The sequence below is a fragment of the Dasypus novemcinctus genome, chromosome 10, assembly GCF_030445035.2.
Source record: "Dasypus novemcinctus isolate mDasNov1 chromosome 10, mDasNov1.1.hap2, whole genome shotgun sequence".
Taxonomy (NCBI): Eukaryota; Metazoa; Chordata; class Mammalia; order Cingulata; family Dasypodidae; genus Dasypus; species Dasypus novemcinctus.
In genome coordinates, this window is record NC_080682.1 from 71111275 (window position 1) to 71128144 (window position 16870).

Here is a 16870-nt window from a genome sequence, read left to right on the forward strand (position 1 = left end):
TCAATGGATTAAACTCACCTGTCAAAAGATTCAGACTGGAAGATTGGATAAGGAAATATGACCCATCTAAATGCTGTCTACAGGAAACACATCTTAGACCCAGGGATTCAACAAAGTTGAAAGTGAATGGCTGGGAAACAATCTTACAAGCAAACAATAACCAAAAAAAAAAAAAAAAAAAGGCAAGAGTAGCTATATTAACATCAGAGAAAATAGACTTTAAATGCGAAACAATTGTGAAAGATGAAAATGGATACTACATATTAGTGAAAGGGATAATCTTTCAAGAAGAACAAACAATCATAAATATTTATGCTCCTAACAAGGGTGCCTCCAAATATGTGAGGCAAACACTGGAAAAACTAAGTGAAAGAATAGATGCCTCTACAATTACAGTGGGAGACTTTAATACACCACTATCAACTTTGGACAGAACATCTCAAAAGAAAATCAATAAAAAAACAAAAACTTTGAACAGTATATTAGAGGAGCTGGACCTAATAGACATATACAGATCATTACACCTGAATACAGCAGGATATACATTTTTCTCAAGTGCACATGGATCATTCTCCAAGATAGACCATATGCTAGGCCACAAAGAAAGGCTCAATGAATTCAGAAAGATCGAAATCATACAAAATAATATCTCTGACCACAGTGGAGTGAAGCTGGAAATCTGCAAGGGCCAGAGGTCCAGATTTCACACAAAGATATGGAAATTTAACAGCACACTCTTAGAAAAACAGTGGGTCAAAGAGGAAACCTCAAAAGAAATTAATAACTACCTTGAAACTAATGAAAATGATAACACAACATACCAAAACTTATGGAATGCAGCAAAAGCAGTACTGAGAGGGAAATTTATAGCCATAAATTCTTACACCAAAAAAAAAGAAGAAAGAGGAAAAATTGAAGAACTAACTGCACATTTGGAGGAATTAGTAAAAAAAAAAACAAAGTAACCCCACAGGAAGAAGAAAGAAAGAAAGAACAAAGATAAGAGCAAAACTAAATGAAATAGAAAACAAGAAAGCACTTGAAAAGATAAAAAAAACCAAGAGCTGGTTCTTTGAGAAGATAAATAAAATTTACAAACCCTTAGCTAGACTAACAAAGAAAAAAAGAGAGAAAATGCAAATACAAAAATAAGAAATGAGAAAGGAGATATCACCACTGACCCCACAGACATAAAGACTATAATAAGAGAATACTTTGAAAAACTATATTCCAACAAAAATGACAATTCAGAGGAAATGGACAAATTCCTAGAAACACATAAGCAGCCTATATTGATGAAAGAAGAAATTGATGACCTCAACAAACCAATCACAAGTAAAGAGATAGAATCAGTCATTAAAAACCTCCCAACTAAGAAGAGCCCTAGCCAAACGGCTTCACAGGTGAGTTCTACAAAACATTCCGGAAAGAACTAATGCCAAACTTGCTGAAACTCTTCCAAAAAATCAAAACAGAAGAAACATTACCTAATTTATTCTATGATGCCAATATTACCCTAGTACCAAAGCCAAACAAAGACACTGCAAGAAAGGAAAATTACAGACCAATTTCTCTAATGAACCTAGATGTAAAAATCCTCAACAAAACACTTGCTAACCATATTCGACAACACATTAAACTAATTATACACCATGACCAAGTGGGATACATTCCAGGTATGCAAGGATGGTTCAACATAAGAAAATCAATCAATGTAATACACCATATAAACAGATTTAAGGGAAAAAATCACATGATTACATCTATGGATGCAGAAAAAGCATTTAACAAAATACAGCACCCTTTCTTGATAAAAATGCTGCAAAAGATTGGAATACAAGGAAATTTTCTGAACATGATAAAGAGTATATATATAAAAAACCCACAGCCAACATTGTTTACAATGGTGAAATCCTAAAATCTTTCCCTCTAAGATCAGGAACAAGACAAGGATGCCCACTATCACCTCTTCTATTTAACATTGTCTTAGAAGTACTTGCTCGAGCACTGAGGCAAGAACTAGATATAAAAGGTATTCAAATTGGAAAGGAAGAAGTCAAAATTTCATTATTTGCAGATGACATGATCCTATATATAGAAAACCCTGAGAGGTCTACAACAAAGCTTCTAGAACTCATAAATGAGTTTAGTAAAGTCGCAGGTTATAAGATCAATGCACAAAAGTCAGTAGCATTTCTGTACACCAATAATAAGCAAGCTCAGGAGGAAATCAAGAAACAAATACTATTTACAACAGTAAATTTAAAAATCAAATACCTAGGAATAAATTTAACTAAAAATGTCAAAAACTTATACACAGAGACCTACACAACACTGTTCAAGGAAATCAAAAAGACCTAAATTAATGGAAGAACATTCCCTGTTCATGGATAAGAAGACTAAATATTATTAAGGTGTTTATCCTACCAAAACTGATCTACACATTCAATGCAATCCCAATAAAAATCAACACAGCATTCTTTAATGAACTAGAAAAACTAGCTATGAAATTTATTGTGAAAGGAAAGAGACCCCAAATAGCCAAAGACATATTGAAAAAGAAAAATGAAATTGGAGGAATCACACTACCTGACTTCAAAACATACTACAAAGCTACAGTAGTGAAAACAGTATGTTATTGGCACAAGGAGAGACACACAGACCAATGGAACTGAATTGAGAGTTCTGATATAGATCCTCATATATATAGTCATATAGTATTTGATAAAGCCCTCTCAATGGGGAGAGAATGGCCTATTCAAGAAATGTTGCCTGGAGAAATGGATATCCATATGTAAAAGAATGAAAGAGGATTACCAACCCACACCTTATACAAAAATCAACTCAAGATGGATCAAAGACCTAAATATAAGAGCCAAAACCATAAAGACTTTGGAAAGCAGTGTAGGGAAGCATATACAAGACCTTGTAATAGGAAATGGCTTCATGAACTTCGTGCCAAAAGCATGAGCAGCAAAAGAACAAATAGATAAATGGTACTTCCTGAAAATTCAAGCCTTCTGCACCTCAAAGGAGTTTGTCAAGAAAGTGAAAAGAGAGCCTACACAATGGAAGAAAATATTTGGTAACCGTATCTGATAATAGATTTATAATCTGCATATATAAAGAACTCCTATATCTCAAAAATAAAAAGACCAACAACCCATTTAAAAAATGGTAAAAAGATTTAAACAGATGCTTCTCCAAAGAAGAAATACAAATGGCCAAAAAGCACATGAAAAAATGCTCCAAATCTCTAGCTATCAGGGAAATGCAAATCAAAACTACAATGAGATACCATCTTACTCCCATAAGATTGGCAGCTATGAAAAAAAACAGAAGACTACAAATGCTGGTGGTAATGCAGAAGGATCCAGCCATTCTGGAGGACAGTTTGGTGGTTTCTCAAAAAACTAGCTATAGATTTGCCATATGACCCATCAATTCCACTGCTGGGTATATACCCAGTAGAACTGAAAACAAGGACACAAACCAATATATGCACACCAATGTTCATAGCAGCATTGTTCACTATTGCTGAAAGTTGGAATCAACCCAAATGCCCATCAACAGATGAATGGATAAATAAAATGTGGTATATACATACAATGGAATAGTACTCAGCTTTAAGAGTGAATACTCTACAAACACATGAGATAACATGGATGAATCTTGAGAACCTTATGTTGAGTGAAGCAACCCAGGCATTGAAGGACAAATACTACGTGACCTCAATGATATGAAATAAGTAAATGAAGCTTTCTCAGAGAGCTAGAGACTGGATGATAGGCTTAAAGGAAATTGGGGGGTAGAGGAAGGATGTAAGCTGACACCTACATGGGTGAAATCTATGATAAGCTGGAGGTAAGTATTTGTACAAGGAAGGGATAAAATGGGGGCAAAGGTTTCCCTTTGGGTGGGGCTTTGTGGGCTTGAGGGGGGCTAGGGATGGGAGGATGGGTAATATTGCCCAAGAAATTGGGGGGAGGGTGGGGGAACATACGAACATAGGAGATTGTCAGGTATTTGGTTGAGAGTATAATGCTGAAAAACTTTTTCAAAAATATAATAAGGAAGGTTACCTGTTTAAGATGCTTAAAGGGAATATTCTGACGCAGGACAGGCTCCTAGAGAGTATGTGAGTGCTCATTTTGCCATAGTGGGTTATATCATTGGATAGAGACCCATGTAATGAGAGTGAAGGTATACCCATATCCTGGGGAGGACTGATGTTCTCAAATAGAGGGAATTGTATCTCTCTAGAGAAATGGTGGCTTCCAGTGCATTAGGGCAGTTGAGCATGTCAAGCCCTCAACACTGTTGCAAGTATCTCTGAACATGGCCCTTCAAGCATTAAAGATTGACCATCACTGTGGGCCCTAAGGGGAGGGGGAAAGAGGTATTGAAGAGATGGAATCAGTGTAACTGTGTGGGCAATAGAAGTGTTCCACAAGATTACACAAGGATGGATATAAGACATGTTAAATTACACCACAAATATATAGGGGCTGATAGGCTAAAATGTAAATCATAATGTAAAACATAATATAACTAAAAATTTAGAAAATTGTATAGTCTAAACTATAAACCACAATGTAAACCCAAATGTTATCTTGTTTGAAAGCTGTTGTCTCAATATCTGTACATCAGTTTCAGTAAATATAGTATGAATATGTAAAAAGATTATTTCTGTGGAAGGGAAAAGGGTTTTATGTTGGATATGTGGGAGTACTGTATATTGTATATATGAATTACTGTGATCTAAAACTTTTGTGAAGATAAGCTTAATAACTAGGAAAAAAAAGAAAAAGAAAGGATGTAGACACTGAGGAAAACATGGAAGAAGTTGCCTTGCCAATTTGCATACAGGGCAACACTTATTGCAGTGATAGAAGGCAAAACATCAAAAACAAAGCTTTTGCATTTTTAATTTTTTTGATACCCCAATTTATTTTTACCTTAATTTTTAAAAATTAATATGTATTCTATATCTAACCTTTAAACTCATCACTATATTCCATTTTACTATTAATGGAACCTGGCAATATATTGGGCTTCATTTTTGAAGAAGTTTTGGATCACAGAGAGGTTCAACAATGGCAGGGGAGGAATACTGGTTTGGGATGTTATTGACAGGGGACACATGGTTGGCAGGGAGTTCTACAGGGCATATATCCAGGGTACATAAAAATGTTTGGATATTTTCATTGTGGTTACCATTAAAAACAACAACTGATGGAGTGTGGAATTCCTAGCCAGGGGAGCTCTATCACAGTCCCTAAAGGAACAGCAACAATCCCCCAAGTGTAATGGCAAAGACCAAAAGAGAAGGAAGGTCCAACAATGGACCCTTGATACTAATGAATATGCTTGTGGGCCTGCGCACCTGAAATAAGAACAAGGCCTAGAACTGCAGGGTACCTAAGAGTTACCTCTTGAGAGCCTCTATGTTGCTCAAATGTGGCCATTCTTGAAGACAAACTCAGCATGTAAATTCGTTGCCTTCCCCCCAGCGTGGGACATGACTCCCAGGGATGAGCCTCCCTGGCACCAAGGGATTACTAGGAAGTACCAGCTGATGATGTAACTAGAGGATGACCTTGAATGGAAGGGTCAACTTGGACCAGCAGAATATCTCAATCTACATATAATACCAGGAGTAAAAAATGCTTTTTGACCTGAATAAAAGGGGATATAGAAAGGACAAATGAGTTTATATGGCTGAGTCTCCAAAAAGAGCTGGGAGGTTATCAGAGGGGTTGCCCTTATGCACATCTCAGCAGAGTCCCAGAGACAGATAAAGTAGATACAACTCCAGGTATTGGTTCTTCTGAGGGCTTCAGAGACCCACAGGTTCTATCGTCATGGCAGATGGAGTTCAGTGCCATGTCAGTTGGCCCTACTTTGGAGTTGTGTTTCTGTGTGATGGAGCTGGACTCAGATGTGATCCTAGTCCACAAACCTCTCCTGTTACTTTTACCGGAACTGTAGTTGGTGCTGGGGTTTGGTGTATACCCAGGGGACCTAAATCTCTGGACTGACCATGTGATAGTCAGGCTCTGAGCCTCAACAGACTTGCAACTCCTACACTCTGGTTTATTGGACTTACCCAATCAACTAACATGGAGGTGAAGAAGGTCAACCACCACACCAGAGTGCCTACAACTGAAAGCAGGAGAATTGCATCCAGCATCCGTGTGGAATCTAAGCCGCCTCTTGATATAGATGTGGAGTGGACATAACCATTCCAAGCTCCACAGGATGGAGGAATAGCGTATGGATTAGAGTGGACTTACTGATATTCTATTAATGAACTATTGTGATTAGTAATCGAAGAAAATGTGGCATTGGTATGGAGAAAGTGGCCATGGTGGCTGCTGGGGGTAGGGAGTGGGAGGAAGAGATGTGATGTGGGGGCATTTTCGGGGGTTGGAATTGTCCTGGGTGGTGCTGCAGGGAGAGTTGCCAGACATTGTGTGTCCTCCCATGGCCCACTGGGTGGACTGTGGGAGAGTGTATGCTATGGTGTGGACCATTGACCATGGGGTGCAGCGGTGCTCAGAGATGTGTTCACCAAGTGCAATGAGTGTCTCATGATGATGGAGGAGGTTGTTGTTGTAGGGGGAGGAGTGGGGTGGGGGTGTGTGGGGTATGTTGGGACCTCATGTTTTTTTAATATAACATTAAAAAGGTGAATAAAGGCAAAAAAAAAAAAGGAAAAAAAAAAAAAAGGACCTGGGTCTAAACTTGACTGTTAATTTATTACTAGCATGCCCTTAGGCAATTTAAATACTTTTCCTTGTTTCTGTTTCCCCATCAGTCTGCTGGAATTGATGATAGTTATCTAGCTGGTCAACCAAACACTGTTAGAAGATTTAAAAAGATCTTAAAAATTCCAAATCCTTAAATATAATAAATAGTAGCATTTTTATGTTCATTTTATCCTTATAGAAAAATTTCAAAATGATTTTATTTCCATAGCCAAGAGCAAATGTCTGTAGAACTTAGCATACTATATTGTAATTGGTAACATTTTTTGCCTATATTGCCAAACTTTGAACTCTTTAGGAAACATGTTTTCAATTTCTGCATCTAACACAAAGCTTAGCACTTTTTATTCAATGAATACATGTTAATTGAATAAACTGGATGAACAACATACTTGATTTTGGGGGGATAATTTTTGCTATTCTCATATCTTTCAGATGGACAGATTTCTGAGAGCACTGAAGAAAGGTTAGATTGATTGTCACTTAAATGCAATCTCATTTGAATACAATACCGTTTCTTACACTATGTTGTTACTGACCTCAAATTTAAAGGAGGTTATGTTTATTTACAAGGACAAGCCTATATTGCTGCCCACTCCAATGGGATGTATAAGCTCCATGAGGGCAGAGAGTCCTGTTTTGTCTGTATTCCCAGCACCAGGAAGCAGATTTTGGCAGGTAGTGGAATATAGTAGATACTCAAACAACTCACCTAGTATCTGTTTCTTAGCATTTATTTGTTAAATGAACAAAAGTATGAATGAACAACTCATGAAATTTAGAAGATAAAATCTTCGCAAAGGAACTTAATATTCACTTAAAATCCACGATTTAAATAATTTTATTAAATAATTTTTACATACCTTGCTGATTTCAAATCCAAAGACTTCCTCAAAATATGCTGGCTGACTAATAAGCAGTAAATAAAAAGTCCAGCTTCTGCAGAAGTTTGCAACAATTATTGCGTAGACTGGCATAGATGTAAAAAATTTCCTCCATGGAGTCTTGAATTTCTGAAATCCCAAAAAGAGAGTTACACTAGCCATTTAAAATATTTTCTGACCTAAATGGGAAAAATAGGGTTCTTTATATCTTAAGGATATGTATGAAGGGCCTTGAGGAGGAGGTAGGAAATCATTAATTGCAACAGTTCAGTCCAGTTAACCTTAGCTACATCAATAATCATTGGAATAATCATTGGAAGAGAAAAAAAATAAGTTATAAACATCTCCTGATTAAATTGTTCCAGCTTTAGGCACATACAAGATTACGTGTTTATAGAAAATAAGTTTTTCAAAATCATAGATCTTAGTTACTTATATACATATGGTATAATATATATATTATATATTACATATATACAGTGATCATGCTTCAGATAACTCACTGCCAAATCAGTAACCTTATGGCATCAAAAAAAGATTTTACCCAAAACTTTCCAAGAATCCAATGTAGTTGGGAGAAGAAAGTTAAGAAAAAAACTGAGAGTGTAGTATCCCAGCCCTACCTAAAGCCAAAACTTTCACTATCCCTCTATAAATTGTCTTGACAGTCAATGGGTATAAATACAAATTCTATAACACTGAATGCAAGGTTTTTTAAACTTGTAAGGCAGCGAGTTACATGCTTCAGCAATCCCTGGCACACTCTGAGAACACCAAAACTAGTTACTTACAATATTCAAGGCATTCAGAGTTGACAACCTAAGTATGATTGACTGACTATGATTTCCTTTAAAAATTAAACCTAGTTTATGTAAAGGTCCTGTATATGCCCAGATAAACATCAAGTATCTCTCCCCAAGACTAATATTGTTTGACCTTATAATACCTCATATATTCATGAATACTTTTTAAATTATTTTATTTTAGACACAAAAATACTGTTCAGTGAAGAAACAACAGCCTAAAACAACTTCGTTTAGTACTAGCTTGAATACGTAAACCTGACCAAATTAATAAAAGAGGAGGTAAACAATTTTTACATGGATTTAGTAATTACGTCTGGAGGCAGAACCTTATAATTGTTAGGATTGATTGTAACTGTACTTAAGCCTTTGAAATATCACTTCAAAAGCAATATAGAAAGAAGTTACATCATTTTGTGATCACAAAAATGTATAAGACAAAAAAGAAATAAACCAAGTATGTTCTAATGGTATGCAAATGGGCACTGTGGCTTAGGATAAAAATTTCCAGTGACAGGATCATAGATGGATTTAAATATGTTCTGAAAAAATATCAATATGTTCTGAAAAAATGGTGCCACATAAGTAAACTTATGTCAAAGATAATAAAAATGGCCAAAGACAGGAAAGTCTGCATTACCATATTATACTTCTATAAGAAATCATTTCAGAATATTATCAGAAGTAAATAACATTTCCATGCTGAGAAGGTTTTTATTCATGCCAAGATCATCTCCCCTAGGACCTTTATTCTTCAGGCAGTAAAGCACTTCATCAAATGTAAAAGAAATATATCTAAAATTATACCTTAAAAATTATTGGGGACTGGTGAGAGGTTTATGGTATTCTAATAACTTTCTATTTATTGACCTGGGTGTTCGTTTCATAGATGTATTTAGCATCTAATAGTTCAGCAAAATTTCACTTATGATTTGTGCATTTTTCTATATGTATGTCATACTTAAATAATTTTTAAAGAAAAATGAGAGAGATTAAAGAGTCAATACAATCAATTGTAATGTGATATAATTAGATCCAGACTAAAAACAAATAGCTACACTGTATGAATGGAATATCCATTCAAAATAAATTAAAAAAACAAATAGCTACATAGGAATTTAATATAGATAAGGTATTAAAATTTGGACAGGGTATAAGGACTTTGAATGTCGTCTGGGCATGAGATGATGTTAGGGAATTATTTTAAATTTTTATTTGTGGTAGTAGTATTGATATTGTGAAGGAGAATATTCTTATTTTTCTAGGGATTCATGTGAAATATTTATGAATAAAGTGTCATGTGTCTCATTTACCTTGAAATGGCTCAGCAAAAAATGTGAAGTAAATATGGCAAAATGTTACCAATTGTTGCATCTATGGATGTTCTTTTACTACTCTCTTTTGCTGTATATTGCATTTGTTTACAATAAAAGTCCAAAATAACTAAAATATAATTTTTATTTCCACCTGATAGTATTTTAAATTTACTTTGAAACAACAGAAAAGTATGGGACATCAGTAAGAAGTAAAACATGTTTAGAAAAGCAGTAAGACATAGAAAATGGGGAGTTTGAGATTATCTGGGCTGTTTTACCAACCTACCTGCTTTTCTTTTTGGGGTCATTTCCAGAAATTGGTTTTCACTTAGACTAAATTTCTGACTTTTTTTTCATGTCTGACCTAAACACATGGCAATAAAAGAACATATTGAACTAACCGAGCATTTAGACTGATCAGATCATATTTTTGTCTAAAATTCAGACTAAGTTCTGAATTTACCATTGACCAGCCTATATTAGCTTCTGCTCACAGCGTCTGCCAACAACTCCCTTCAACATGATCACTTGTTTTTGAATATTAGAAATAAATTATGAATCCATTCACGGAAGGAAACAGGAAGCAGTCAGTTCTGATACCAGTCTATCCAACCCATGAAATAACCACAATGTAAGGACGTTTTTTTAACAACTGAAGTTTAACCTCTGAATGACATCCAAGTAGGATTTTTCTCATTCATTAAAAGTCAAGATATGCTCAGCAATGATAAGTCACAGACCTAAGACAAGTATTCTCTAAAAAAATGAAATAGAGAATCAAAGCCGGAATCAAACACACTTAGAATGGGGAAAAAGAGCCTTTAGAAGAAAGAGTAGAATCATAATATGTAAGGGGCATTGTTCCTCAACCAGTGCATAGTACTTTCCAACTCTTAGCATAAAATTGAGTTATTGAATAGGTTGCTGAAATATAGAACCTCTATAAATAGATTACTATTGCTAATCATATCTTTTCTCATTTAATAAGATGATTATTTGCTAATTAACATTTAAAGATAAATATCACATAGACAAAATATTTGTATTCTCAAACTAGCACTATTTTGTCTCTCTCTATAGACAGATCCTGTCCAAGGTAACCAGAAAAGGGCTTTACAACATTACCTTTGTAATATTTCACCTCATAATAATTAACCCGAAAGATGATGATATTTTTATCAAGAAAATGATTAAATTAAGAATATTTTTGTGCCAACTTTATATTTTTGTAATTCTAATGCTTCAATATTTTCTAAACCAAATATTACAAATAAACATATTGCAAAACTATACTTAGAATGTGTAATAAATAAAAATACCCTTTTCATGACTGTGCTAGGTAGTTTTGAATTTCCTACAATTTTAAAATTAACAAATACTGGTTGAATTTGTTTCAGTTATGGACCATATTGAACTGTTTAAAAAATGGGAGGGGGAATAAGAATATACACCATAATAAAATTCTTACTTCCATTGCACCTAAAAGATTTGCACTTTCTCCAATGCTTTCTTCTATGTACCTACGTTCTTCTTCTGTAATAGTAGGATGTTTTGCAGGACTCTCATAAGATACCAAAAGCCAAAACATGTACCAGACCATTCCAAAGCTTCCTGCAAGCAAGAGTTCAAAAGGAGGAAGTCAAAGAAAACCATCACAAATGTATCCATTAACCAGTCACTTTTTTGGAATGCTGCAATATTCTAATGATAAACACATTCTATAGGATGGGCAACGGATTTTAGCCATCTCTTCTTGTCTTTTGCCTCTAGACTTCAATCTCCCTAAAGGCTGGTCCTGTAGTTTTATCTCTCTTTCTCTAATAAACAATGCCTAATCCACAAGAATCTCATACTAAGTAATTATTGAATGGGTAGTGTGGTTTTGAACAAAATTCACATACCTAATAAACATTTACTGAGTAGCTACTGATCCAGTCACTCTGGCAACGGTGGAAAATGCCATGAAGACACAATTCTTGACCTCGAATGGTTATGCTAAGGATGAATCCTTTAATTATTTGCCTGTCTTGATATATGAGGGCAATATGCATTTCCAGTGAAAATAAATGTTCATTTCCTGCTCCCATTAGTCTTTCCAGATCTAATATACAGACTATTGAATAAAATCAGCAGGTTTTTTTTAGGCTGAATGGATATATTACAGGGAAAAGTGGGCTACTGTAATTAATGTAGTAATCTTTATGTGATTATTTTCTATACATGCTATTACTTATGAATCATTGTTTGAGCAGATGAAAGTTATAAATTCCAAAGCAATAAATTGTTTGCAAATCCTTTCTCATCCCTTTTTTATTTAGCATTCTTGCCATCAAGACATGCCCTTATTCTTCAATATAAATTCTTTTTTTTAAAGATTTATTTTATTTATTTCTCTCCCCTTCCTCCCCCGTATCCCACCCAGTTGTTTCTTCTCTGTGTCCATTTGCTGCATGTTCTTCTTTTTTGTCTGCTTCTGTTGTTGTCAGCGGCATAGGAATCTGTGTTTCTTTTTGTTGCGTCATCTTGCTGCATCAACCCTCCGTGTGTATGGCGCCATTCCTGGGCAGGCTGCACTTTCTTTCGCACTGGGCAGCTCTTCTTACAGGGCGGACTCCTTGCGCGTGGGGCTCCCCTATGCCGGGGGGCACCCCTGCATAGCACAGCACTCCTTGCCTGCATCAGCACTGCGCGTGGCCAACTCCACAAGGGTCAAGGAGGTCTGGGATTTGAACCATGGACCTCCCATGTGGTAGACGGATGCCCTATCCACTGGGCCATGTCAGCTTCCCCAATATAAATTCTTAAATATTAATATAGAAAGAATTTAAGTGATTTATTATTGTTTACCAGAAGTTGGACATTTCATATTTCTTTCATACTGGTCCCTTGGGTAACACTCTAAATGCCCCTGATCTTTATAATACCTTTTTCTCCTATTCAGCCTCAACAGAGTATTCCTTAATACCATAGCTTTCTGATGTGATGTGCTCCTATTAATTATTGACGATGGCAGCAAACACTATTTTGGGTAAGGTACAGTGTGAAAATTTGGAATAGTATAATGGTCATGGAAAATGATTCTCCCAGCCTCAAAACCTGTTTGCATCACTCATTAGCTATATGATCATCATTAACTGAATCTCTCTAAACTTCCACTATTAAATGGTATAATAATTCCATTTTTATAAAATTGTGGCACCAAAAAAATTAGAGATAATTTACAAAGCAGCCAACACAGTGCTTGTCACAGAACAAGCACTCAATAAATCAGAGCTCTTCTAATTTAGTAAAAATAATTGTTGCCATTTATTGAATGCATTGAAAGTGCTAGGTACTTTGCTAATTGCTCTATACTCATTGCCATTTTAAAAAACATAACCCACTATAAAGGACTTATCTCATTCCATTTAAAGTATAAATATTGAGCCACAAATATGTGGCTTAAAAATCCAATTTTTGCAATACATAGCAAATATTATGATGTGATACTTTCAGATCATCTGATGTTTATACTTTGACTTGTAACCACTTACTGAAAAATATTATGATGTATAATTTGAAATAATGAGATTGGTTTTTATGTGTGTACTGCAGAAATTAGTATCCTTACCTTAAAGTCATACCATATCTTCAATAAAATAAAACCACAAATCAGAAGATTTAATGGATGGCAATCCCAACTTGTACTATAAACCATGTAAATAAGTGCTATCAAACATTATGAATTATGGACCCTTTTGAAAATCTAATGAAAGCTATGGATGAAAAGCTATAAAAAAGGTCTCCCCAGAAAAAAAACAGCATGTACAAATACATGCCTACTTTACAACTTAGGGCATTCGTAGGCCCAAAATCCATCCATGACTTTGAGCCAAGTTAATAACCCCTGCTAGAAAGTAACATTTAACAACATTCTGAAAACGTAAGAATTTTCTCTGATAAAAACATTTCAAAATGGGAACAGATAAAGGGCAAATTTGGAAGCCACCAGATACTGTTCCACTGCATGACTTCATTAATCTTTCAGATTCTCGTGGCCACATCCAAAGACGGTATTAATCAGTGACAATGTCAGTTGGAATCCAGCTCTCATATTTCTCCTTCCCTCATCATAAAAAGGAGCCTCTTAAAGAGAAAGGCTGTAGGCATACTTTGAACTGGTAAGCTTTCAGCTTCTGGTTAGAGAGGGAAGAGAAAGGGTATTTGGAGTTAAGTTTTCCTTTTATTTCCAATTTCCAATTAGGGGCTTAATCTCCTTTAATTCTGTAGAAATGAGGACTAAAATGTGCTGCTAAAGCATCTGACAAATTGCACAAAATTGAATTGTTAATATTTTAGCACAAAATTGAATTGTTGCATTAATTCTATGCTTACCTCCCATACTTTCTACCCTCATTTAGTTTTGAAGAAGCAGAATCAGGGAAATGACTAGAAAAGCAATATTGAAGAAAACAGACAGGTAATGTTTAGCTCTTTTCTCCTGGTCAGTTTGTAGTCAAGACCCAATTAAGTTCTTTTTTAATAACCTACAATAATATATGTCATGCATCACAAACTTTCCATTGTCAATGTAGCTGCTTTTTAAAACAAGAAATAGAAATGCAGAGAAAATAATGGAAGTAATTTTTATACTTGATCTTCTCAGAATATAGAGAAAGGATTCATAAGGGAAGAAAATAAGTGAGTAAACTCAGAAATAGAATCAGTGACATATTTTAGTGTTGGCACCCACTTTTCTTTTTAGTTTATGCACATTTATTTTAATCTATTGTATTGAATGGAAATGCAACATACCATAGACATAAAATACCGAAGACCAGCCAGTGTACTGTACAAGAATGCCAGCTAAAGGCATTGCAATCACAGCTCCAGCATAGGAACCTAAAGCAACAGGGTGAATGGGAGAAATGTAAGTGAAACCAACAGAAACTCTTGACTTCATCTCATGTTCTTTGGTTGGATCACCCAAAAAACACATTTGCACACTCAGGTGCATGCACACTTACTTAGGAATAAAGGACTACACAAGTAGATACCACTTACCTATCCGAGACACAAGAAAAATTTAAAATTAATAAAAGTGTGATTAAAAGCAGTGTATTTGAAAATCTAGATGAAATAAATTATTAGAAAAATACAGAGTGCTCAAATTAGCACAAAAAGAAACAAAGAGACCAATAAGAATTAAATAAATTGAAATAGTGGTCAGATACCTTTATATATACACACACAAACATACACAAAGATTACCTTACAGGTGAACTTTATTAAACTTTCAATTCTTATCCAATTTGTTCCTAAAATTTTCCCACCTAACTACATCTGCTCACAATACTCACCACAGAAGGAAGTGGTTGCCAATCTACTCCTCTCTAGAGGAGGGGCCCATTTGCTCCATATCCCATGGCATGCTGGGTAGGTGACGCCCTGTGATGGGGGAAGGCATGTATCACCATTTAGGATTCAGGGTCACTGGAAAATAAGCACATTCCTTTCTCTGATGATGTTTCCAGTAGGATGGGTCTAAGGTACTGAGGAAAGCTGCTATATGTGGGCCTTCCTACTTCCTTGAAATGCTATTTCCAAAACTTTGAACCCAGGCCAGGTGAGACATGGCCTCTTTTTAGTGATCTGTTCAAATTCTCTTCACCTTTCAGGTTTTCTTCCACCTCCATTTTCTTCTAGCAAACAAAAAAACTAACAACAACAAAAAAGACTCTGTATGACTCAATTCATTTGCAATTCTGAACATTTTGAGGAATTTGAGACACCTTTAATGAGGCATTAAACTCAGTGATCCCCAAATATAAGGTGTCCATAAGGTGAAGCTTAGATCCTTGAAGCTAACACTTACTAAAAGTAGTCAGCCCTTAAAATAATCATCATTTTTCTAATATTATTATCCTATCATGTTTTCCTTTCTTTTTTCAGGATAGAGGAAGTTGTTTTCAGTGCCTTAAGTCTTTTTCTGATTTATCAGCTCTATTTGAGGTATACTTCAAATAGAATTTCCCACCCTTCGCCCCAAAAAAGAAAAAGAAGGGGCCAACTCAAATATTTTAATGATACTCTTTTAAAGTCATTAGGCTGAGAAAGCAAAGGCTGGTCATTATGATTAGACGATCCAAAGAATATAGTCAATGAAATATTTCAGTGAAAAGAAATGACACAATCCAAGGCCCACAGGGGCTTGGTATAAAGCTTCCCAAAGGGCAAGCTCAAATAAAATCTTATTACAACACATTAACAAAACTACCCTTTAAAACATTTTTCAAAATTTTCAAATAGTCACTAAACATTTCTTTAATCCCACTCAGTCCTGGAGAGAGGAAGGTAAGCAGTCACATCTGTAGTTTGGCATTGTATATAAGCAAAATACCTAAACTGACTAACTTTTCCAATATTTCTTCTTTTTAAATTTTAATACCAAGTAAACACAACCTAATAAAATAAATTTAAGGTGAACTTTAAGATGATAATGTCCTGTAGTTCCATACCTCAACAAGTCCCTGCAAGATCCTAACAAAGATGACACACCCATAATGCACTCTAGCTGCTGATGGGATTAGCATATTCAAGGTAGAGGTAAGAAGTATGGCAGCTCCAAAAACCCTGCAACAGAAAAGGAGATAAGCTTAGCATCACTATTTAGATACATAGAGTTAAAATTCTCAGGTAAACATTTAAAATAATCAACAATCACAAGCAATTTTAAGGTAGATGGTTTTTCTAAAAGAATAGAGTATGGTTAGAGATTAATTGCTTAGCTATTGCAAAGAAATAGTTGTACTCTCTTGAAATTCTATATTATTTAAATAAAACACAAGGAATAAGAGAAGGATCCAATAACACCAGTCATACTTAAATGTGTTCATTTTCTTCATACAGATAATTACAGTTACAGTTTTTAGCGAATCACTGTATATGTTTTTGGTCTCAATCACTGTCAACAATGAAAGCTGCTTAAGGGCAAGAGTTTGTTCTTTGTATCTGCCCTTACAGCACCAGCACATAGCACACTTGCCTGACACATGGTAGACACTCATTGAGGAGCTGTGGAAAAAAATGATGAATTTATGAATGAATAGATTTGTGCT

General features: G+C 35.2%; 1 protein-coding gene across 1 annotated transcript in view; it reads right to left on the reverse strand.

Annotated features, from left to right (window-relative positions):
• SLC17A6 (solute carrier family 17 member 6) overlaps positions 1 to 16870 on the reverse strand; it is an 86278-nt gene that overhangs the window by 15913 nt on the left and 53495 nt on the right. The window contains exons 8-12 of the mRNA XM_004482444.4: positions 16271 to 16385; positions 15113 to 15200; positions 14568 to 14654; positions 11242 to 11384; positions 7634 to 7783 (exon numbers count right to left, since the gene is read on the reverse strand). Coding sequence (XP_004482501.1) covers positions 7634 to 7783; positions 11242 to 11384; positions 14568 to 14654; positions 15113 to 15200; positions 16271 to 16385 — 583 coding nt within the window. The remainder of the gene's footprint in view (positions 1 to 7633; positions 7784 to 11241; positions 11385 to 14567; positions 14655 to 15112; positions 15201 to 16270; positions 16386 to 16870) is intronic.